Source organism: Rhipicephalus microplus, chromosome 3 (assembly GCF_043290135.1).
Source record: "Rhipicephalus microplus isolate Deutch F79 chromosome 3, USDA_Rmic, whole genome shotgun sequence".
Classification (NCBI taxonomy): Eukaryota; Metazoa; Arthropoda; class Arachnida; order Ixodida; family Ixodidae; genus Rhipicephalus; species Rhipicephalus microplus.
In genome coordinates this window covers 77,608,196-77,634,169 of record NC_134702.1, presented here as the reverse complement: position 1 = coordinate 77,634,169, position 25,974 = coordinate 77,608,196, and the positions used below count along the sequence as shown (strand labels likewise).

General features: G+C 47.4%; 1 protein-coding gene across 2 annotated transcripts in view; it reads right to left on the bottom strand.

Moving 5' to 3' along the window:
• The window catches only part of LOC142803242 (uncharacterized), a 40,574-nt gene extending 26,720 nt beyond the window's left edge, over positions 1 to 13,854 (bottom strand). Inside the window, exons 1-9 of one of the 2 annotated variants that reach the window (XM_075888352.1) lie at positions 13,628 to 13,854; positions 12,077 to 12,201; positions 10,265 to 10,414; positions 8,137 to 8,631; positions 6,289 to 6,688; positions 3,546 to 3,784; positions 1,952 to 2,414; positions 905 to 950; positions 717 to 836 (exon numbers count right to left, since the gene is read on the bottom strand). In XM_075888352.1, the coding sequence (XP_075744467.1) occupies positions 717 to 836; positions 905 to 950; positions 1,952 to 2,414; positions 3,546 to 3,784; positions 6,289 to 6,688; positions 8,137 to 8,631; positions 10,265 to 10,414; positions 12,077 to 12,201; positions 13,628 to 13,688 (2,099 nt within the window). In that variant the 5' untranslated portion in view covers positions 13,689 to 13,854. The remainder of the gene's footprint in view (positions 1 to 716; positions 837 to 904; positions 951 to 1,951; positions 2,415 to 3,545; positions 3,785 to 6,288; positions 6,689 to 8,136; positions 8,632 to 10,264; positions 10,415 to 12,076; positions 12,202 to 13,627) is intronic. The other variant, XM_075888353.1, reaches the window with a different exon arrangement.
• Between the last annotated feature and the right edge of the window lie 12,120 nt (positions 13,855 to 25,974).

The following is a 25,974-nucleotide window of genomic DNA, read 5'->3' as shown; positions in this document are numbered from 1 at the left end:
CCAAGGTATTAGGCCAAAAAAGTAAGATTCCAAGAAGTCGATGGATGACACTTCCGAAGTTGTAGCATACAGTTATTATTGCGATAGTATAAATATTGGCAGTCTCGAAAGGTTCTTGCCGTCATCGTCACCGGAGCCACCTTTATTCACGTATACGTATGTATATGTATACGGAGAAAGATGCGCTCGCCTCCTCTTTCTGCGGAGCGAACATCGCCTTTCAGGCCGAGGTTGTTTGCGCACGTGCTTATCTCGTGATCTAACTATGGGGAAAGGGGGGCGCTTATGGTTGCCGTCTATCGCCATCAATCGCGGCAACGATAATAACGCGGCTTGTGCTCCCACAGCAGGCGGGAGCTTCTATGGGCTGTGCAACACAAAAAGAAATGTTGCCAAAAGTGTAACTGGAGTGGCCGTGTTCCCTTACACCAGCGTTTTGTAGAGTTACGTGGGATCGGATCTAAATGAGTTGACTGCCAGCCTCACTTCGTATACCAACGCCGTCACTGCACACGACTCTTGTTGTGGTCATCTACTGTGGCCGCGCCGCAGAAAACTTCGTTACGCAGCATGCGCATGTTTACTACAAATAATATTGCTCCTAAAATTGATAGACTTGCTACGTAAAGAATTCGAATACGTCACTATCGCATTTATTGCTTCACCCTTTCGGTGAAACTGTGATTTTCTTTTGTTGCAGATAGTAAGTGCCTTACCAATCGAGGATGGTGAGTAGGGTCTTTCGCGTTTTCTGCGTGTTGAAGTTAACGAGGTTGCCAAAGATGGCTGTGTACGCGGCTCCAGCGATGAAGGCCGAGCGGGCAGAAGTGGTGAGGCTGTAAAAAGTAAAATTTTTAAAGCAAAAAGAAAGGTTAACAGGCGGTCATCTTCCTAACAAACTTACGCTCTGACTTTCAACGATGAAGTCTGCTGCTCGACTCCGGTGTAATCTGAAAAGAAAAAAATGTCGATTTTTCCAAAAAGTGGGTGTACAAATAATGAGTTGGTGCCTTATGCACTCACCTAAAGCGACTCGAAGGTGACAGCGATGCTCCTTTTCTGCTTCTTTTCATCTCATCAAATTATATCGATCTCTCTTACGATAGGTTTCAGCCCCTGACGTTTTGCAAGGATTTAAGGTGCGTCAAGCTTTCGCACCTGCATGGCTTCACACAGTGTCCCCGTGATCAGAAGGCACTGGACCACGCGATGCCGTCGTGTGATGGTGTAGTCATGCGGTGTACCTTGTGACGTCACAATAAAGTTCTATATTTCTGTATTATGGGACGTCTTGTGACGCAGCCACCTGACATCATCAATGACGCCAGGTGGTCACCGAGGTCGCGGGGCTTCCGGTACGCAATTGGCCTAATTACACGCACTCATTTATCACGTGACTTTTGACCAACTTTTGATTTTTTGCCCCCGCGTTGACGCCGACATCTCCCGATGGCTCGGAAGTATCGGCGAATCTCAACATTTTCGTACTCGATGGAACATATTGGGCTTACGCCTCGAAGTCATTTGCTCTATTCATTAGACATGATAGAGGTGGTATTAAACGGAGAAAGCCGCGCTGATGCCGCATCGCCATGCAGCTGCCGTTTGTATACGGACAAGTCAAGCACGCATGCTCACTGTCTCCTGCCATGATCTGTGCATGGTGAAGAATGCGGAATGTCATTATCATCAAGCGTACCAAGGAGGATTACGAACTGTTTCTCTGTGGACGCTTATGAACGTACCTCTTATACATTCTCGAGGGCTCGCTTTACTAGGAAACAAGAACCGACAAGGAGCAGTGCCAAAGGAACTTGACTTACCGGGACATATGTAGGGTAATCACGTGCCGCTCCTTCACGGAATATTTTCTTCCTCATATTTTACCCACCGCTTTCTTTCTACCTTACGTTTATGAGCCACCGTATGAGCCACGATATGAGCCACTTACAGAGACTTGAGACCTTGTCTCCGGGCGCCTTGGAGTCGCTCAACGGAGTCTGCAGTGCCGCGAGATTGTCCAGTGACGCGTGCGGTAACGGCGACTTGCTCGTGTCCTCCTTGGTCGCAAGCACGCTGTCCCTGCGATTGACAAGGCTCGGTTGCAGGGACGCGCTTCGTTTCTTGAGGACCCCGCGGACTTCCTGCTTCGGTTCGCAATCCTGCTGCACCTGCTGCTGAACACCGAGTGCCGGGGCTGCCTTTGCCTCGGGTATAACGACGCATGTTGTGGTCACAGCCGCTTCGACGGCCTTCAGCTCGGGCTTCGACTCGGAAGTGGTCAGCGGTGTTTGCTTCGCCTTCGGTGAACGCCGTGAGCCAAGCTTTTTCGCCGTCAGCGACGCGGACTGGTTTTGCTGCTCACAGGACTGCCTAATTTCGCCGGCTAGTGGCGTCGGCGCTTTGATTCGCGCCTGCAAACGGATGGCGTGGAGTCTTGAATCGTGGCGGATTATATTAATTGAGAATAGCAAATGAGACACGAACGTCTTCGGTACAGCTATACCTGTACAGCAATACATTCGTTAAAGCATACAGGGTACGTATGTTTCCATATGTCGAAACGTTTACAAAATATATTTTCGTCCAGGGTTGACACGGACTTCCCGTTCAGAAGTCTGACTTTGAGTGGCGCGCATGCTGGCAGGGCAGAAAGGAACGCGAACCATGCTAGGCGGGCATTGGCTGTGCCCTACTATGTCTCGTCTTTTGCGTTGCACGGACTCAGTTTACAAGGAAAATGTACTGAATACCCGCTTGAACAAATACTTTCGAAACCACCAACATTCTACTCAGCTATAGGCTCACACTAAACGAACAGTTACAAACACTCTCAAAATTGCATGGTAGCAGGCTCGCCAAACCAAAATTCGGCCAGATTCAAAATCTTTAAACGGTGAAAACTACGCTCAAAAAATTTAATAAAGCACAGTTTAGAGTACAGTAGTTGTGTGTGCTATAGTGTTTCGTACAAAACTATTAAAGAACGGGGCACTGCGATCGTTAAGTACTATGGGAATAATGGGTAGTATCTATCGCGGTAGTATATACCAGGGTTCTTAAATACCATTGTAGCACTCTGGTAGTACACGTATTTGCCTTGTCTTCGTGCTTGCGTCTTCGAACGCAGTTGTCGGTTTCCTTATTGCTGTGTTTTTACTTTGGTTTCGGATAAAAATAATGTCTCGTTCTGAACCTCGTGAGCAGATTGTAATCGGTTGGCTCGAAAGGGTCAGACGGTAGGAACCACTAAACTCTTCTTAAACATTCCCTTGCGACAAAGCAGCCCCAGGCCACACTGAGTGGAAATAACGAAGCTTCGGCAAATCGTTGTATCATTCCCACGCTGGGTGAAGCACGATGCATTGCAGCTCTTATAGAGACTGACACCAGATTTTCCTCTAGCTGTTACTGGGGAGCACCTTCCTTCTCTTGACTCGTTAATTATCGCAACTATACAAAAGAACTGATAGTAGCGGTGCCGGTCTACGAGGTGTCGCTTGTGGCCTATTCAGCGCACAGTGTTGCAAAGTCGGGTTCCTTACCTTCGAAGACGCCGAAGAAACGGCCTGTTGACGACGCTTGGCGCTCTTTCGGGACGATTTGGGAGACGCCGGGGGGTTCGCAACGCTCGCCACGCCCTTGGCCGAACCCGGAGAAGGCGAGGGCGTCGTGGCCGAGATCGAAGAAGGCGGCTGCTGGGACACGGCGGCCGAAGACGAATCCGCCGGCGGTGCAATACTGCCAAGTTTATTTTCAGGACTCGGCATCGCGCTGGACGGCGCTGTTAAAGAAATGCGTGTTGCGAAAGCCCAAATGTGTGATGTGCGAGCGCGCTCATATGGCTACCATTCATTGCCATAATCTCTGTATAGTATCCTTTGTGCATGTATATCTTACTCTTGTGTGTGTTGCCCCGTAAGAGTATATCTTCGCCAGCTGCACGACTTCATCTTCTAGCTGGGCCAGAAAAGTCACGGGGTCCTTTAGAGCACGCTAAGATGACTTGACTGTGAAAGCTATTAGGTTGGACTACGCTAATGTCTGTGTTATTATGACGGCGTTATTAAATTACTCTACATCACTATCAAGAACTTTGAATTACTCTAAATCATTTCCTAAAACTCTCCATTACAACCTGTACGTTCTCACGCCCCACCGCGGTGGTCTAGTGGCTAAGGTACTCGGCTGCTGACCCGAAGGTCGCGGGTTCGTATCCCGACTGCGGCGGTTGCATTTCCGATGGAGGCGCAAATATTGTAGGCCCGTGTGCTCAGATTTGGGTGCACGTTAAAGAACCCCAGGTGGTCGAAATTTCCGGAGCCCTCCACTACGGCGGCTCTCGTAATCATATGGTGCTTTTGGGACGTTAAACCCCAGATATCAATCAATCATGTACGTTCTCACCTACGTCTTAAATACTGTCAATCGCTTCAATTCTTATTGCCGCAGTGGACGTTAGTCGTCTTGCATGGCACATGCAGCCATGAGGCGCACAGATTGTTGCTTCTTACAGCAAATGCTGTTATGTGAACACAAGGGTCACGTGCTGTGCCGTAGCTGTCCGCCGTCCCCTCCGCCGCTGTCCGTAACCACTATCGCACAAAAAAAAAAAAGCTAGGCGCATAAAGAAAAAAAAAACACCACGCCTGCGCGGAAGGTGCAGCGCAGCCACAGCGAAAGCTAGAAGAGCGGCCTTTCAGAGCTTTTTATGAACACTCGTTGGGCAACTGCTGCAAGCACACCTTCATGGTTCTTTCTAGGGCATGAAGTATATCTTTTAGGGGGGGGGGGGGTAGTAGGCCGGCATTCGCTATTCTATTTTTTGTCATTCGTCTGAGAAGCGTGGTGTACGCTAAACACTTGCGCAGAATTTCGTGCCAACTGTCCATGCAGTGGGTGACGACGACGAGGAATTATGGCTGAAGTGGTATGCGCCACAGTTAATAAGGGAACAAGAAGAAGCTTTAGTAATTGGTTGGAGCATTGGACGACCCACTTGTTACGCTATTCGCATTGTGCGACAGCTGGTTGTTCTTTCGCTGTTTTAGAACGCCTTATAAGTCGTATTAACGCGATTGCTTTCCCCGACATGAAGCCTGCCCGAAGGCAAGTTTGCCAACAAGTCCTAAGCACCATCGTGGCACAGACAATAAAGAAAAAAAAGATAGCGTGACTCAGCAATGATATAATAGCGGGCTGTCACCAAGCGGGCCCGGATTCGAGCCCCACTGTGTCATTGGTACTTGTTTCTTTTTTTTTTCTAGTTTCGCGCGGACGCTTCTGCGGCAAAACTAGGGTGCTGCGCGAGACCCTAGTTTTGATCTCATAACAGCTTTAACTATAAAACCCGAGTCCTTAATAGGATTCGAACCAAGGTCCTCTGCGTGAAAGCCCAGTATTCTACCACCGAGCCACGCCATTACTGGAAATTGTGTAGCAAACTGGCCTTATAGACAGGCTTGATGGCGGCAAACTAATCGCGTTATTATGACTAATAATTGTTTCTTAAAACAAAGACAGAATTAGGCGTCACATACTGCGAATTGCGTAACGAGTGGGTCATCAAATGCTCAAACTCATTAAAAAGCTTCAGGCATAATCCTGCGTCGTCATCAGCTTTAGAAAAAAATGGCAGCATATCCACGAGGTGAATGGTGGAGAGTGGGGCGAAGCATTCATTAGCTGGACGGACGAATGGACTCACGCACGCACGCACGGATGGACGGACGCATGTGCGAACACAGGGATCTGCGCACCGACGGATGGACGCACGGACGCGAAGAAGAATGGACACACAGATGGACGGATGCATGGACGGACGCACGAATGGACGTACGAACAGACGCACGGACGAAGAAAACACGTATGGACTGATGGATGCTTCGCCCCACTCATCACCATTGGCCCCGTGGATATGCTGTGATTTTTTTTTGTACAATCGTGGAATAAACGATCCACCTTTATGACGGCGTGGTTGCTATGCCGAGAACATGACTGCCGCCTAGCATGCGCCTCAGTCCTCGAACTTGTGTCATACACTCTTTCTGCATCTCCTATCGTCACAGCGCTGTCATCGCACTCTTATCTCTCCTGCTAATTTTTACTGCTATCCAGGTGCCATATCTCCGATACGGAACTAAATCACCGACAGAAAATAGGTGTCTTCCTCTTCCTCAAACCACAATCACCACCACCGCCACCACCTAAGTCGCCCAGGGTAACCCCGCCTGAGGACAGATGCGACGGAGTCTACAGGCAAGCAATCTGACCGGCAAAAACTCTTACCCGTGGAGAACGAAGGCGAGGATGGAGACATAGCGATGGACGCTGGGACACTGCGTGGCATCGACGCCTCATCAGGCCTGTCACGGGAGCTTGTCGGAGTCGCCAACAGACCTGCTTCCTGCATCCAGAATTGTCCCATGGGAAAGGTGTTCCTTCGCCCTTCCATTCCAGTGGCAATGCCGACAGCCCAGGGTTCCTTCTCTTGTGTCCGCAGAGGCGACGAAGGTGGTGGCGGCGGAGCCGTCTCCGCTGCCGCAGCCGGGCTGCGCTTCAGAATGGACGAAGGCTGGCTCGGCTCTACGCTGAACGAACGGATACGCCTCACGGGTAGGTGGTATGGCTGGTCCCTTTCGTACTGGTCGAATCCGCTGAAGGAAGTCTTGCGTACGCCCTTCCGCATCTGCCGAGAGATATATACAGATAACGCAAAGTACTTTTATACTAAGTATGAGAAGCAGCTATTCATCACCTCCGAATGCGACAGACAGCCGTTCACTACAGTAGAATAAAGGTAGCAATCACGGTTAAAAAATAATAAAGTGATCACTGAAAGACGTCGAGTCCAAAAGCCTGAAAAGTCTGCATGAGTAGTCGTTGCAATAAGTTAGCAATACGTTTAGCAAAACGCAACAACACCTTTTCAGTAAGTAATCAAGTCGCCCTTGTGTTTTGTTACTGCTTTGTGACAAATAATCGGCAAATAATTTCGTATTAACGAGGAGACCGGAAGGATTGAGTGCTCGTTCTCTGTCCGTGTCCCGTTTGCTGCGCAGTTCGCAATAAATTTCTCGGAGGTTATCCTGGACACCGAGCATGGGAAAATTCTTCCCGTTCCTCATAAGCTATACAGGTATCAGCCACATAAATTGCCAAAACCACACATGCAGGCGGCTATATCACGGTTTACGTGACCGATGCGCGACGATTTTCTTGTTTTGACCTGTAACTTATGCTCGTCATACGCTAATGTCATGCGGTGCAAATTTTCTTATATTGAGTAAAAGCTCCTTTATTCGAACTCTAAGACGACTCTAAAAAGGGGCATGAATTAGGCGGAGTTTTAATTGGCTGACGTGTGCTAGAAGAAACGGACGTCAGGCCACAGTGCGCGGGAAGAAAGCAAAAATGCCAGCTTTGGACTCGTTATCGCGAATCGGGCACTACTAGACGTTTGTGGAAGGTGATTTCGTAAATTAAGTTCATGGAGCTCTAACAGCCAGCATGAATAATTGATCGGTCGGTGATACACCTTGTGGTCTGTAACGACTCTGAAGACATTACAGAAAGAGAGAGGAGGAAAGAAATATAAACAGACAGACGGAAATAAAAATAAAAATTCTTGCCGGAAAGAACTCTCGACGAAACGGAATTCGAACCTGCGTACCTTCGATGCACGAGTGAGCTTCCTCAATCAAAGCACGCCGGCAGAGCATAGCGTAGCCTGATATAGTAGAGTGATGCGGTGGAGTGCTGAAGGAAAGGAGTGCGTGGAGGAGGGAGAGAGCAAGACGTAGCACAAAGAATGAGAAAGACACATCGAGGAGGAAGCCCCACATTTTGAAGGTACAGGCGTGTTGGTCGACGGGGAGCGCGAGCGGCGACGTGTCCGTGTTTCGCTGTGCCAAGCTGTGTGCAACTCAATGTAAACTGCCCCGTTTCTTTTTATTCTTTTTTCCTTAGTTACGCAGTAGACCACCCGTTCAATATGAACCTTTAAGAAGACCTCCTGGTTCTCTCCCATGCGCTTGCCCACTCTTGGAATCTAGCCTGTTACTCTTGATGACCAGCGGTTGTCGCTATACGGTAGCACGCGCATATGAAAATCATTGTAGCATGTATTTCCCTTACTTTCCAGTCGGACGGCGAGGTGTCCGGAACTTCCAACTCGGGCGAGGCCGGGTGCATGCTGTACTGCCTGATCAAACTTCCGGCGGAGGCCTCGCTGGCGACCGTTGTGTCGCTCACCATGGACACGCTGCGTGCCCTGCGGCCGAAGGCGGTTATGCTGCTGTGGCGACCCCAACGTGGACGCCTGCCTTCGTCGAAGTAGTTGAGCATCGAGCTCGTCTGGATGCGCACGCTACTGCGCTGGTCCGTGTTGCCCACGATCTCGTTGTGCACGGTGCTGAAGAAGCGGTCGACGAAGACAGTGCTGAACACAACAATCAGGTTGCTAGGCAACAGCAGGCTGAGCGCGAACACCAGGAACTGCATGCACAGGAAGAGCGGCTGCATTCTCAGGGCGTAACGCTCCAAGGCGTACAGGCACAGCCGGAAGAAGATGGTCGTCTCGTCTCCCATGATGACGATAGCGAACAGAAGGAACGCCGTCAGCACGTGGGGCTGCGCAAATTGACAATTAGCAACATTGCCAAATGAAGACGCTTGGATTATTTCGCTTACCAAAGAAGGAGGTAGCCCTGGTTGCATGTTGCATGTTACGGTTAACCTCGACGCAGCTCTTTTACGGGTTTAAAAGTGGCGCGCCGGATGGTCCCGAGTCTCTCTTGGCCACCGTGAGCAAAAGGAACAAATCTTTCCCGAACATACGAGTCTTTGTGCATACATATGTCATGTATGAGCAGCAGGCCATGGGGTCGGACGCTCACTCAATGTTAGTCCGCGATGAACATATCGTTCCTCGCGGACTAACACAGTTCCTTGTTACCAGAGAAAGGGAAGACATCAAGGGCTAATTTTATGTGGGCTTGTTCTTGCTCGACACAGCCTAACGAAACCAACAGACAGGATTTCAAAGAATATAAGGGACCCTGCTTGTAGTCTTTTACTTGTACCGTCGTAATTATGATATGAATCCGAAGAAACCAGAGCGGACAAAATTACAACTTGTCGCCAGTCGGGGGCGCTACCAAGGCGGTTGTCTTGCTCCGAAGCTGCAGGCAACCACCTTGACTCAGCAGATAAAGCTTGCCTTTTTTCACGGTGCCGCAATGCATGCGCCTTTACCCTAGCGGAAAAGCCGCGAAACGCATCCTGGTACCGGAGGCCATCATTCTAGCAATTGAGGGCAGTTCTCGCGGCCCCTACCAAAAACCCTACCAAAACACTGCAGAGGGCAGCACAGAAAAAATGGAATAGGCTGATTCTTCCAACTACCCGGTCGCATCAAGATAGCCAAAGCTTTATTTATTTATTTATTTATTTATTTATTTATTTATTTATTTATTTATTTATTTATTTATTTATTTATGAAGTAAAAACAGCGCAAAATTGTAGACAAGGACCAAGGAAGCGACGTAAAAACAGCGCAAAAATGTAGACAAGAACCGAGGAAGAGACGATCCCGCGCTTCCTTGGCCCTTGTCTATATTTTTGCGCTGTTTTTACTTCCCAAGTATGAACCACCAACTAGCCCAACTTTCGCTATTATTTATTTATTTATTTGTTTGTTTGCTTATTTATTTCACAATACTGCAGGCCCTTCTCGGGCCCATGCAAGAGTGGTTGAAAAAAAAAACATCTATACAGAGCAATAACAATGAGCACACACGAATGACAAAGAATATGAACATCACGCTATAAACAACGTGTTAATGTAAACAGTAAATATCAATATACTGACTGTGCAGGCTGAAGGGGCACGTATGGAATACTAATCACACCACAGCTTTCTTACAGCTATCCGGAGCACGCTTGTTCTCAGTGACCATACACGTAGCAAACATTTGTTGTGGCAACGCACGTAGCCAACCTTAGTTGTTAATTGTGATCATATACGCAACAAACATTAGTTGTTCTTAATTGCCTCGTAAATTTCTGAGCTCTTACCACGGAGTCACTCCGTCAAGCTTCACGTGTTTTGCCAAGATGCACGCTGCTTTGTAAAAGGTGCCAATGATAATTGCCAACTAATAATTGCAAACGTTACCATAACTATCGATGCAAGTGTGCCTGTAATAACGAGGAAGCTGAGATAATTAATATAGTTCTAGGCACAACCGTTTAAAATACTTACACCCAAGTATTCAGCAGCCAACTTGTCCACGCTGGAGATGCCGCCAAGTGGCAGGATTACAATGGGCAGCATGGCAGCGAGGGCCATTGGAAGGAGGCGGCCCATGAGACCCGCCATTGTAAGGAGGACACAGTAGATGCTAGTACCGGCCTGGGTGCGGAATGGAATGCTAACTCTTGAATTAAACGAAGTTAGACTAAGGTAAAGTTCATTAGGTAGAAGACAATCGTTAAACACTTTCGTAAAAAAAAGCGTACAGGCAGGTCACATTGTCCGAACATGGGAAATCGAGAACAATTTTCTCTGGTCAGCCTCACAGCTTCCGCATAACCTTGCGGTGGGAAATTTTTCAATAGAATGCCTTATGAAATCTTGTAAAGCTGGATACTTGGACAAACTGGGCTGACGGACGTCATCGGCAATAAAACCACACGTGATACTGTGAATACAGCAGCTAGATGGTCCTACGTCATGGGGAAAGGAAACAAGGCCCCATTCCTCGGTTATTTCAAAGAAGCGAAAGATAAACATAAAGGGGTCGACTAAATGACGTTTCGCGCTCTCGAGTAAGCCCTCGTAGTTTTCTCTTAATTAAACTCAATTTCCGGTTCCTCCCCCTCCTTTCTCAACCACAAGTTCACACGCAGCTGCTGCTGAAAAGGGGACCTTTGTGCTGTTCCTCAGGGTTGTCTTTTCATGCTTTCTGGGGGAAAAAAACTAGAAAATGATCTTGTTACACTAATCGGCACGCACAACATTTGACAACTAAATCTTCTTCGGATGATTCCTGTATTCTTTCCCACAGAAAATTTGTCTCCTTCTCCCAACCTTGACGCCCCCTGGTGGTCACGGAGATCGATTGCTGGCCCGGAGGCGCCCCGCAGGTGGCGAGATCGAATCCCGGCCCCATTTTCGATGGAGGCCGGATTTAGGCGCACGTTAAGCAACATTAGATGCCCTAAATTTTCAGAACCCTCAACTACGCCGTTCCTCGCAATCAAATAATTGTTTTGGGACGTTAAATCTACTCAATTGCTATTACTTCCCGAAACTTGACATTGGTCGAATGCTCAGCTCTTATCGGGCGCTCAATTATAAAACGGCGGCAGAAGTTTAAAATAAACTTTGTTGTTTTTTTTCTTTATTTTGGGCTTTACTAATGACACCTTGTGGAGCGGTCAAGTTTTCGACGTTGCCATTTTGTGGCTGTCAATATGCGAGTGTGACGAATAACTATAGCTTTGAGGATTTTCCTCCTTCATAACGTTCGCGCACGGCTGTGTCAAACCTGGCGTCGTAGTCTTTGTGTACCTTCATACCACAGCCACATGGGGCATCTGCACTCACTTCAATCAGTTAAGCAGAAAATTGTTCTATGATGTATCGAAAAGATTCATTTAATGATTTTATTAAGTTATGTGCTTGTGGATACGCCATATTTTCGGGTGCGCCCTCATAGGAACTATATATGTGTTCTTTAAAAAAATAATAAACTGCCTCCTTTGTTTTACCTTTTTATCAATGACTCACGTGGCTGCCATTAGCCTTATCTATCTATCTATCTATCTATCTATCTATCTATCTATCTATCTATCTATCTATCTATCTATCTATCTATCTATCTATCTATCTATCTATCTATCTATCTATCTATCTATCTATCTATCTATCTATCTATCTATCTATCTAATGTCTGTCTGTCTATCTAATGTCTGTCTGTCTGTCTGTCTGTCCGTTCGTCCATCCGAGCCGTGCCTGCCTGCCCTGCTGTGGCCGCGTCATTAGATGGACACGGTAAAATAGCCGGCTTACCCGGTCGCCGAGGACGAAAGGCAGCAGGTAGACGGGCATGAGAAACTCGAGGCATTCCTGGAAGCTGCGTTCCTTTCGCTGCATGTTTCTCTCCTGCGTCATTGAGTTCCGCTTGGTCGTGTCGGCTGCAATTATGCACACATTCCTTCTGTATTGAGAGCAGCACAATGTTCACCACTAAAAACATCTCACACACACAGCCATGGCAATACAGAGCATTGGCGTAGCCAGGGCACACCCTCTCCCCTCACAGAAATTGTTTTCGCGATAGCATATGAGCACGAAATGACAATCGACCACATTTACGTATACCCGGCTCCCGCCTTAAAGGTGGCGCCCTCCCACCCCAAGGAAAAAAAAAATTTACCTACCCTCTGATACGCAGTGCTGCTACAGTACACTCTAGTACTGCGCTAGTTCCCCCTTACGTTTTAAATAATAGTCTTTGCGCTGATTTTTGTAATATTTTAAGATAGAAAAAGTGGGAAACTCACAGCATGCAGGCTAATACAACTGCAACTCCCAGTTCAAAAGGGAAAATGCACTGAGAGAAAAGTAACTAGCACCCACATAATTAACATCACAAGACACGGACATACATATAATTAGTGATCCCACCAATGCTGAAGACTGCGGCTGCTCAGTATTTAGAGCCTATAGTTTGTTGTATGTATCTATAGTTTGTTGGGAAAATGCTTATGACTTCGTCTGTTCATGTACACATGTTCGCAAAGATTTGTCCCGAGCAGGCCAGATATGCTATCGACTACATTCATGGGGGACGCCTACAAATCTCGCTTTCAGAGGCGTCGACTTGGGTAAGAGGTTAGAATAGGGGTGTGGGGGCTAAGTGTATGTAAGCGTATACAATTTGCGTAAGCTCACACTGGAATTGCGATAGCTGCGTAGTTGTAGCTCGCTACGAGGTCATGGCAACGCACGGAACGCCACCTTCGTTGTAGCAGCGGTGCAGAATAAATAATAAACATTCATTCACCAACCTACCGATGTGTTGCCGACAAGGGCCTATTTTAAAATGTCGGGAAGCCCCCCCTCCCCCCCCCCCATTTTATTTTCTCGTATATCTTAAGAAAGGGCGGAGGGAGGATACAGCGTCACCTCGCATCCTCGTCTGTGAGCTTGCATCAGCTAAACATCGTAATAGGCAGTGCGTGCTTTCCCTTCTTTTTCACCGCCAGCCATTAACTTAACCTTGCACTTGACATTCGTACTGAACAGCACGACGGCGTATTCAAACCAGCAACTGTGCTGCTTTTAGGGAGAGTCATTGACGCTCAGCTAAGGACGCTTATCATACTGCGTGTGGTTGCCTCGTCGCTAACACGAGGGCATGTGCGTACTTCCCGGTAGCGGCATCTGCATTTCGATGTGGAAGAAACGGAAGTAGACCATGTACTTGGACAGATGTGCGAGGTAATGAACCTCAAGTAGTCTAATACGAAATCCTTTCCACCAAAGCTCATCTTGCAGTTATTTCCAACCTTCTAGCGCGCAAAAGCTGAGAAGTTAGTATCAGGTTCGGTCACTCACCTGGTATATACCGTTCGCTGCTTGGTGGCATCGACGTGGGGTTGACGCTTGTCGTCGCCATCGCTTCAATGCACCCAGGCCGTCCTGTTGGAAAGAGATAAGAGGACAACCAGGCTCAACTACTCTTTCAGGGCGTACGACAGAAAGATGCTCGCTTTGATTCTGGGCTGTGTCGCTAGCTAGCTGCTCCCAAGAGAACGAGCTACACGCGCTGCAGGTGATGCCGATGTGCTTTTGAATCGTGGCACGCGGCGCCAGTGGGTCGAGGGCAGAGGTTGAGTCACTGGGGAACAAAGGGGCAGGGCGAGTGCCTCCATCCTCCCATAAGCCGCCCCTGAGCGAATATAGTCAAAACGCAAAGCATAAGTTTCCCACTTCCTTGCCTCCCTTCTTCCCCCCAAAAAAATTCTTACCCTGAGTGCCTCGCTACACCCCCACCACCAAACCAAAGTAAATAATCTGGCAGGTGGGTCAATAATGAACTGGTTTTTCACACGGCGATTGAACAAAATGGCTTGAAAACGCTACACATGGAATACAAAGGAAATATATGAGGCGTTTTTTTTTCTTAAAGGGCCAAATGCACTTTAAATCAAACTGAGAAAAACGCACTTTTTTTCCTACTGACAATATGGCAGGGCTTGCTGAAACAACTTTTTGCCACTATGTTCCTATCCCTTAAATACCACAAATCTATATTGTGGCTCAAATCTACATAGCCAAATTTTGTCAGTATTGAGGAGTAAAGTTTGTATTTGGCTCATATAGAATGAAACGTTTCATTTGGGCATGAATTAACTTGTAAAAGAAGTGTGAAATGGTTCAAATGTACGGTAGTGCGATATTTTGGGATATAATTGGCATCATACTTGTGCTTCCGTCGGTGCCGTGCTTCAACGCATGGTTGTAATGGCGATTACTAGACTTCAAGAACGAGTGGTCATTCCGGGCAAAAGGCGCACCATTCTGGACTGTCATCAGTGTTTTCTTGTTCCTGACATCTATCGAAGATCTTGAAATGTGTTCCAGTTAGTTTTATGCCATGCCATTTTTGACCACTTCTTCTTCTTTAGGCAATATATATACGCACGACATCTTTATTTCATTCCAATTTTATTTCAAGTATACCGTGTATGAGTGAATGGAAGACAAGATACTGTTGCGCTAAAGTCATAAAAAATCACTAAGATGCAATAAGAAGTAGGAAAGCCAGCCTTTTACTCTTTACAATCGAGTTTTATCGTTGAACATCATCTTCCAGTAAGTGCCGACTCGGGCCAAAAAAACTTAATTGTGGAACGCAAACATGATGACAAAGCAACTAAGAAACAAATGAAACATTTTGGGTGGGACCATGTTGGTTGTTTTGATTATGTTTGTTGTCACAGTGCTGGTTTAATGAATATGGCTCACTTTGACTGAAACAGTTGGAATACTTGGCTCATTTTTGATTACAAACTGCCTTTTTAAGCTCATGTTACAATAAGGAATTACCCCATTAAAATTATAACAGTTCTCGAAATTGAAGATACTTAGGCATGCTTCAAGTTCCAGTGAAATTTAGCCTAGTTTCGGTTTCTGCGTTTGCCTCTTAAAAAAAACAACAAAAAACGCCTCATATGTAAGGCGATATTAGAAGGAAAAAAAGTCAGTGTGTTTAAAACAAAGGCAGAGAAGAACTGTAAACGCGAGGTGGCCTTTGCTTCTGCTTACACACAAGCGCACGAGTGTTGTTGATCAATGAACTTGCAAGTTCACCGACCAATGAACTTGTAAGAACAAGAGGACGTGTTTTCGCCAGGACAGCAACTCTGACAATGACACCCCCCCCCCCCCCTTGACGAATTCAAGACTTCATGATCAAAAGGTATCTTGAAGGCTTCGCAGTACTTCCAACCGCCATGATGAAAAAGAGGGCTCTATAACACTGTAACATAAAGGACACTGCCGCATGATTAATGACCCATCTCCCGTCGTAGGTTGAACCATTACTCTGTAGGACCAAACCAACCTGGCTTAGTCGGTTGGTTCGTTAGATTATAGAGGAGTGGCTCAATTCACCACGGTGGATGCTGCAGTAAAGTATCTTTCTTTTTCACACTACCCTCTTTCTCTTTGTTAACATGAAATAGTTTTTATTTAGTTTTTAAAAAATCCATTTCCTTAGTTGAACATAGTGCGAACAAGTCTGCCGAGCGATATCTCGGTTTCCTTCACGTTCTGAGGAGGAGGAGGAGGAGAAAACTTTATTGGGAAAAAAAATCAAGTTAACTGTGGTAGGGCCATTAGACGTCCGGGAGCCCCCTGGCCGACATCTCTAGACAGGCCCGGTGCACCAGCCACCACTGGTCGTCCGAGCCAGTGACCCTAATAGTGGCCTCCCACTAGGAAAGGGAAGGGTTAGGGATAGCGTCTACCACCACCTGCTTTGGGAAGCTCTACAAGCTGTAGAAGAGATCAGCCCGGGGAGCCCCGCAGGTGGTGCAATGGGGTTGGTGAAGAGTGGGGTAAAATAGGTGTGCCAGATAGGGAGAAATCGAAGCTTTTGTCTGCAGCTGGGCGCCAAACTGAACTCTGATTATGGGTGAGGGAGAAGTGTGGGGCAGGGAAATCTCGTCTGCCGTTCCGGTTATACCTCGTAATCTCATGGTAGGTGTGGATTCCTTCTTGTGGTTTTCTCACGGGTTCGGGTGAGTGATCCCCCAGAGTCCGGATGGAAAGACGTCGGACATGCGCATGAACACGCTCATTCCGGGGGATACACTCATTGCCAGGCACCCACGTGATAGTCACCGGATGGAGAAGTGAAGGAATGTTGCTCAGTATGCGTGAGACTGTCTTTGGTGCTATGCCTTAACGGAAGTATCGATAAGCGCTCTGGGAATCAGTGCAAATTTCTGTAATGGTAGAATCTGCAGTCGCATGCACCACTGATATGGGGCTTGTGCAACACTGAATTCAGGAACAGCGCAAAACAGCGCAAGGGCATCTTTACTTTTAAAGCATCTCTCTCTCTATGTGACATAATAGGTTGTAGTTAGCCACTAGAAGTTCTTGCATGCCCGATGAAAAGCGTTCTACTCTGGCGATTTTTTAAATTGGTTCTCTGCAAGCCACCGCAGCATGATGCGAAGAAACAAACTCGAATCCCTTGCCTCTCGTGCATGCATGTAGTCATCGTGAGCCTTATTCCTTCCCCCTTTTCTTCGGTATCGGGACTGGAGAATCACGTGACGCATACGCACCAAGAACAACATGCGTAAGCAAGGTTACGTGCGCATGACGTGCCCCAGCCTGTACTCGTGCGCGTACGCCATCGATTTTGTGTCGATTCGGCGCTCTCTGTTGCGCATTTGATTGATTTGTGGGGTTTAACGTCCCAAAACCATCATATGATTATGAGAGACGCCGTAGTGAAGGGCTCCGGAAATTTTGACCACCTGGGGTTCTTTAACGTGCACCCAAATCTGAGCACACGGGCCTCGACATTACCACCTCCATCGGAAATGCAGCCGCCGCAGCCGGGATTTGAACCCGCGACCTGCGGGTCAGCATCCGAGTACCTTAGCCACTAGACCACCGCGGCGGGGCTCTCTGTTGGGCATTACCAGTTTCTGTGGGACGGATCAGTCAGTTCATGTACTTCGGGAGAGGCTGGCAAGGATCATGTATTGCGACCGCGATACACCACGTCGCTCCGCTGAAACTGCGGTCAGAGACAACGCACCAAACACAAGCTAAGCGTTGTGAGGTTTGGCGAAGGCACGATGCAGGAACGACGAGAGGACGAAAGCAAGTGAAACGGGGTAGTAGTAGTAGTAGTAGTAGTAGTAGTAGTAGTAGTAGTAGTAGTAGTAGTAGTAGTAGTAATAGTAGTATGTGTGGTTTTACACAAAATAACCACGATATGAATATGAGGGACGCCGTAGTGGAGGTCTCCGCAAATTTTGACCAACTGGTGTTCTTTATTGTGCACTGACATTGCACATTACACGGGCATCTACTTTCTCGAATCCATCTAGATGTGACCGCCGCGGCTACAATCGAACCAGCGGCATTCGAGTCAGCAGTGGAGCACCCTAGCGACTGGTCCACCGAGGCGGACGCTAAACGAGGGCTGATTAGTGAATAGCATCTCTAGACTATTCAAAACAAAAATAAAAATATTAACAGGCTGAGATTCCGTTTGCATGCTTTAATATTTTTCTCGGCGTTCATTCATTATACTGATTTTGACAGGGCAGTGCAAAGACATGGGGGAAAGAAAGATATAGAAACAATTACTGCTGTTTTTTCCCTTTGTCTTTGCACTTCCCTTTCAAATTGGTATGAAGCTGCTAGCCCAAATCAAAGTACTCCTCATTCATGCTTCACAACAGAACACACAAATTGCACATGCTAAGTAGAATAATGTCACGTGCAACACTCTTATTGAGGTACCGTTTAAAATGCAGGATATAATCAGGAGACGAAACATTTTTCGTCTGTTTTCTTAGATACAGCTCGCATTTAATGAAGTTCTGATGAAGTGCGTACAGAATACGACCTCAGCCCACCAATGTCAACGTTAAAGAGCGAAGTAAAACAGGACTATTTTTTGCTGTACGTCACTCCCTAGGTCTTGGGGCGCACGCCCGTGAGAGGGGCAAGCGGCATTCATTAGAAATTGGGCGTTTTTCCGCGACATGTAAATTCGCATATCTTAACAGGAATGATCCTAAGTGCCCAGTTCACTATTACACTTGTCAGCTCAAAATGCTCAAGCCTATTAAGGGGCCCTTTAATGTGTTCACTGATAGGGGAGACATTGGTCCTATGTGATTAGACCTAGCATGCCTCTCTTCTAGGGTATCAGTGGTCTGGCTATTTGCTCCTGCGCTGCCCTTCCCAGCCACAACAAAACGAAAGAGACCCATGAGAGTGTTAATTGAATGGTCGACACTTGACGCACAGTGCTAGACAATAAAACGAAAGACCACATATTGTGAATTGCGCGGGAAATGCATGCCTATGTTCAATCGTTGGAACCTTTCTGCTATCTTAAATATATATTTTTTTCCCTTCTTGCCGTAGATACAAGTCACCGATATCGTTATTGTGGGATATTTCAATTTTTGTAGAAATTTATTGTGCTTGTATTTATGACTTTGAGGTCCTAAAATGGTGTTTTACCTGCCTTTCTTTGGCGCCTAAAACACACTTTTTTAGTGCCTAAAAATCCGGCCTCTACTCATGACGCTCTCTGGCTCTCGCCGACTGGGGCCCTGTCCTCGGACTCCTTCGAACATGTCCCCCTATCTCTTTTCTATCCTTTCTGTCGCTCATATGTGATAAGTGCTACCTGTTCTTTTTACATCTTTCTACTATTCTTTCTTTTTTACCCCTCCTTTTCCGATTAGATACAAGGCACTGCACCACATTACCAAAATTAAGTACATTTTTCCTTTTCCGCAAGAATCAATACAACTACTTCACATTTTCATCTGACTATAAACAATCATGGCGTCACTCGGTTGAAGCAAATGCACATTCAAGCTTGTATGCGAGCATGAGCGCTTCTTTTCCGTGGCATTTGCACCTATCGAACAGACTGAAAACAAGGCGGCGGTGTGCTCTCAAATCACAAACGCTGCCACCTTAATTCACCTCATACGTAAATGTACACCAGAAATAATAAGTCGTGATATCCTGCATGCCGTAATTTTCGTAAGAAAGACGTTGCAGCAGCCGCAGGTACGCACAGAGAACATATGCAGCTTGAAGTTCACCACCGAACTCCACCGGCCCGCGTTCAACGAAAGCAAAACTATAAGAATTACGCGGAACATGCGGGGCTACTTACGCCACATTTTGTGTGCAGCTGTTAACGAAAGGAGCGAAAGGCATAATTTCATCAATTGTATAAACTAAAAACTACAGTTCGTTCAAAACGTGGCAATCGAGATACGTAACTTTCTTTGAGATAGAGAGAGGGGGGAATCAATGTTCCCCCTATGAATGTTCCCCCTTGAAGGGACCCTATATCACCATTTTCCAGGTAACAGTCTACCGGTTTCACTAAAAGAGTTCATAAAAGCACGATTCTACCACGACGATATTAGGTAGAATCCGTTAACTTTGAGCAAATTAAGATATTTGTCGCACCAGTTATTGATTTTTTTTTCTATTCTTTCGCTCCGACGAATGTGTTGGAAGCCAAGCAAGGAGGGATGTCACACGGGTTAAGAATTTGTCATGCGCGTCATGAACTTCAGCGTTTTTTTTTTATTTTTTTAAACACTTGGCTTGCGTTCACTACGCTCGGTTCACCTTCACAGTGATCACGAATGCGTGCACCAGGGTGCCTTGATACACACTTTTTCCGCACGCATTTCATCGAGGTACACAAGGGTGCCTCGATGTGTGGGCACCTCCGCTAACGCGCACGAGCACGTGGCGTCCTCCCCCGGTGGGCGAATTAACTATGTGACCTTAGACATTGCCTCCGAGATTGCGCGTCAGTGGTCTTGGAGGCAATACAATAAATTATTATTCAGCTAGTGGCCGTGAATACAGGTGTATGGCTCCGTAGAACACAGAAAAAACGGAGCTATTTTATTAGCTAATTTTGAGAATCAATTGACAATTTCAGCTCGCTTGCTGTGCTTCCATGTTTGGCTCATGTGTTCTCAGAAGCCTCGAAAACCTCTCAGAAGCGTTTTATTACCACTCTTAAAGGCACACTACATGCGGCTATTAAGTCAACTTTGATTGTTGAAATAGTGGTCCAAACACGTCGTAGTGTTACGTTTGTGCTAGGGAAATGCTTATTTTGAAATAAAAGCACGTTTTAGTGGTCCGCATCGGGTTAGCGCACTTCAAATTACCCGCCTCAAGCGGAACGTCTCACGTCACTCTTGCCGTGCGCAACCTAGCCCGTCCCCGACAATAGTGGCAGCAGAACGAAAGCAGCGGGAGCCACATCAACAATGGCCATCGAGATATTTGCTGCAATGGCCTCCGAGATGACAGACCTGCTTGGTTCAACTGGACCCCACTACATGGCAGGACCTGTCCAGTTTAACCAGGCGTGAATTGAACTTTTGAACCTCTCACGCTATTCCCCATCGTAACTTTCGGCGGTGCCTTTTTCTATGCATCAAACAGAAACGAACAAGCAGCATTTTATTACGTCGCACTTGACGCACGAAAAGTTTTTTTTTTTGTGCAGCTAGTTCGAGTAGTAGTGAATAATTGAAGGCGGTCTGAAGTTATCGGCGTCATTTTGGGAATGTCCTACGCGTAGCGCATGTGTTCTCGCGCATTTATCTTAATTTCTTGGTAAATAAGACTGTAAGCAATAGCCCGTTTGCGCAGACCTGACGGGTGCACTGCAGCTGCATGTACGTACGCAGACCGGTGCTGGCCAAGTCGGACAGAAAACTCTCTCGGCTTTTGTTGTGCGTGCCTGGCTATGTGTGCTTAGTCATGGCTCGGCGGGCGGACGGTGGGAGAAAGTATTACACCCGCCGCTGGTGGTATCTGTCGCCCAGGTTGACGCCATCGTTCCGATTCGAAGAGCGTGGGTCAGGGCACGGAACTTCCCCACTATTCGAGCAAAAATGCACAACAAATAAATAAGACGCTACTGTTGATAATACTGTTATTTTCGAGAATATCATACAGTCAGCTTTCACTTTGGCATAAAGTGTTATTTGACTTTAGTGTAACTTCAAAGTGTTGCAGGATCCCTCGAAACCTTACTCTACGACTCTTTGGCGTGCATGTGCATGATCAGCAATGTGCATTGCAGATCACCTGACAAGAGTGTTAGCCACCAGCCTTAGGCCCTGGTGAAGCGTAAAAACTACATTTAAAACCCAGTCGGAAGCAACGGGTTCAGTCCTTTGTCGTGTTTTTGTTCACGGGAAAAAAAATAGCTCAGACTGCGCATTTTACACCTTGGCTTTGATAGTTCAGCTTGCCACGCACTGAGGGCTAGAGATCGACCGACTGAATTAATATTGTGGTCTCACAAGAAAATTGGCAGATCCCACGCACAGTGGAAATCGATTATATGCGAAGACTGAATGAGAAATGTTGATATGCCACTTTAAAATAAGCACAACAAAAACGAAGTGGAGGTAAATGATGCCGCACATGACTTCTGTGTCATGATTGTCATGTTTGGATGTGCCGTTTAACCTTTAGTCATCTATTCACGTCACGTGATACCAAATTTAGTATATGTGGAGCTAGCAAAACGGCCGTGAGCGCATCATGAAGGGCCCAATATACTCCTATGGAGCGTTGACGCGCGCGCACGCTGGGTACAGCGACGCTAAGTTAGCAAAGCGTGAGCGCTCTATAGTCTGACGCCAGGCGCGACCAGCGTCCGTCGGCGCGGCCCCACGGCAACCGGCGCGAAACAACATGCTGCATTTCGCGCCCACGCCATAGAGTACCATTACTCTATGCCGATCCGTTGCCCAGACATTACTGCGTCTCCCTCTTTTCGTGACGGAGGGATGCCCGGACTCGCTGAAACGCGCATGCATAAAAGCAGCGGAGCGTGCCTGCGAGTATATTAGGACCGTGCCTGGCGTGGCAACGCCGGCGTGACGCGACAAAATGAACGCCGGCGAGAACGCACACCGCGTCACGTCGAAATGTATTGGCGCCTTGACTGTGACATGAAGTCATATTTTCACATGACAAGCATCTCATGATTATCACATCACACGCATCTCATGATTATTATACTTGCACCAGTCACATACCTTCGTCATCCACTAGCGTCACGTAATAACAAATTTGGCACATGTGAAGATAGCGAAACGGCAGCGAGAGCATCATGAGTGTGACATTTAGTCATGTTGTTACATGACACGCATCTTGCGTTTATCATGTTTGCACCGGTATCATACCTTCGTCCACCATTCACGTCCCGTAATTCAAAATTTGGTATAAGTGAAGCTAGCGAAACGGCTACGAGCACATCATGAGCGTGGCATGTAGTCATGTTGTTACATGACACGCATCTCATGATTATCATGTTTGCGCCAGTCACATACCTTCATCATCCATTCACATACCGTAATACTAAATTTGGTATATGTGACGCTAGCGAAACGGCCGTGAGCGCATGATGAGCATGGCACGTAGCCATGGTGTTACATGACACGGATGTCATAATTTTCATGTTTGGGTCTGTCGCTTTTGTTTGCCATGCAATCATGTCATACCATACCAGTTTTGTACCACGTCATGTGAACGAAGCCACTGCAAGAGCTGCAGGACCAAGAAATGTAAATCATGACATTCATGACATACATATCATGATTTTCATGTTATGGCTAGTCTTCATACAGTCATGTTATGCCATGCCCTAGTTTGGTATCTATACCATTATCGAAACAGCCGAAGAGCTAAAAGTCGTAGGTGGCTAAATAGATAGATAGATAGATAGATAGATAGATAGATAGATAGATAGATAGATAGATAGATAGATAGATAGATAGATAGATAATGTCGCCGAAGTTCGCTAAGAAATGCTTCGCGTTTAATAAACGACCTGTTAATTTTATGGAACCATTGCGTTAGTCATGGGACGCGTACAGTCTGTTTAACACTTATAATATGGTAAATCTCGGAACACGTGAATCGCGGTGTGGCCAGCGCTGCATTCAAGTGCTGTTTTCAGCTAGTGCATGCGCAAACACTTGCAAGGCCATAGTATTTAGCCATGTCATCTGCTATAGCAGCACGCGAGTACAGCGTTGGCCGCAACACGTTTTATGCGATCCGAGATTTCCCATAAGTGTGAAACAGACTGTACATCTGCAGTTCCACTAAAGAGATATTGGCTGTGTATGGACATTGGCAAAAAAAAAATGGCAGCATATCCACGGAGTGAATGATGGAGAGTGGGGCGAAGCAATCGTCCGTCCATGCGTCCGTCTGTGTGACCGTCCATGCGTCTGTTCGTGCGCCCGTCCCTGCGTTCGTTCATGCATCCGCCCCTGCCCCCGTTCATGCGTCCATCCATGCATCTGTCTGTGTGTCCGTTCGTCCATCTATTCAACACTCCAAGTCCCACCATCTCGCATCTTTTTATCATACATTCCCCATATAGAAGCACCGCCATTCAGTGGACATTCCAAGGACTAAACTAGATGTGGCACATGCACACTTTCTTACGGCTTGCGCTTCGGCTCTACTTCCCACCTTCAACCACCTTGAGTTCATGGTATATACTAGTTCACTGTATTCATGGCACTGCGGCCCAATGCTCGCTAAACCTTTCTAAAACCAAGGAGGTTACGCCCAGCGAGTATAACGTAGCAACCTTTTCCTGTCAGTGCTCAATGTACATGCCAGTGGCTGCTAATGTGAAATGAGAGACAGGAGGATTCATCTTTTAATTTCTTACGGGTTGCGCTTCGTATCTGCTTCCCCCCTTTAACCACCTCGAATTAATTCATGGTATATACTAGTTCATTGTATTCATGGCCCTGCGGCTCAACGCTCGCTAGACCTTTCTACAACTAAGGAGGTTACACCCAGCGAGTATAACGTAGCAACCTTTTCTTGTCAGATAGTGGCGCTCAATGTACATGCCAATGACTGCTAATGGGGATCGCAGCGTGCGCGTTGACTAAAAGCCGAATGCTCCTGTCTCTCATTCCCCATCAGCAGCCATTGGCATGTACATTGAGCACTATTTTTTATTGTTAAACAACGCACAGAAAAAATCTCTCACCGGCACCACCTTGGAGGTCAAATGTTATACCTATTTCGGGAATTTGCCACTGGTGGTTACGTACTACGAGAGACACACAAGCCACGCCATAAGGATCTTCGCCCCTAAAAAGTGCAAGGCAGTTCAAGACTGACAAAGTACCGTTTGAAAACAGCCCCTCGGAACAGAGAACCACGTACATTGTGTCTAGACACGTAAATCCACAACATAAACATATTCGAGAAGATGCGTGTATAATCCCTGTATTACGAAACTCTCATTGTGTTGAGCTTGACTCACCACTTCCTTCCAAACGGCGCGCTCGAAACACACGTGTGCTGCCTTGGGAGCGCTCAAAAGAGCGCGTTTGAAACGCGTCTGTGCAGCGTTTAAAACAGCGCGTTCGAAACGCGTTTGTGCTTCATTGAAGGTGGTACCAAGTCAAGTTCAAGGCAAGGAGTCTTTCTAAAATTGGAGATTAAGAATCGGGGAGGCAATCTCTTGAAATTTGTCTTTATTACACACCAATCTTATAACGGCATACACTTGACAAAATAAACATCAAACAAAAGTACAAAAGACCACCTTAGCTGCATAGGTACAACACACGGTCATCGACTTAGACGAGATCTTCTAAAATAAAGCTACATAAACCACATTAGCGCTGGCCGCTGTTTAAGCCACCACGTCATCCCAGGGACGGGGGCGCATCTCCCGCAGCCGGCGATTCGCCTTCCTTCAGACTGGATCTGTTCCTCTCCTGCAGGTAGTGCTCCTCCTGAACACGCACGATCCAAGCACGAACGTCGTCCGAGCCAGCCCTGTAGGACATGTCACCCTCTCGAAGGTAGCACTCTCCGTCCGAAGTCGTGTACGTGACAGGGTGCACACCGCGTACCCACACTTCGACCACGTAATGATGCGCCTCTTCCGGCTTGTCCGCCGCGTGGCGCAACACCGGCACGAACTCGACGCCGATGCTCGTGGAGGTCAGGTGCGGTCGCAGGTTGCCCACCATGAAGTCGATGCCGCGTCGCAGGGCGTCCCGTTCCTCGTGGTTCAACATGACGCCGCGCACAAAACCATCCAGGCTGATGCCGTAGTAGATAGAGCACGGCTTCCACGTGTTCAGGAACGAGCACACCAGGTTTGCCAGGGTGCGCGCCGACGCCTGCTTCATGCTACCCAAAGGTCGAAGCTCGTGCGTCTCGTCCGAACGAAGGGACACCAAAGTGCTGCGGATGTAGAAACGACCACCAGGCGCCGCGGGGGCTGCTGCGCCACCTGTGCATGCTGAAGAAGGCGGCACATTGGCCATCGGCTTGGGAATCTCGGTCGGCAGAGGACGACTTGCAGCTTCCGCCGCTTTCGCCGACTGCAGAGCCTCGCTCGTTGGATAGCAGCTCAGAGCAGCCATTTCCTTCAGCTTCTCGGGGGTGATGGCCACTAGCTTGACTTGAGCCGGGGGCGCAGCCTCTCTATCATGCACGCACTGGGGTCGACGGTACGCTCCAGAGCTTGTCTCTTGGTTCTGACGAGAACCACCATTAAACTGCTGGCTGTTGCAGTACTCAGTCTGTCGTTGTTGCTGCTGGTGCTGGCTCTGGTGCTGCCACTGTGGACTACT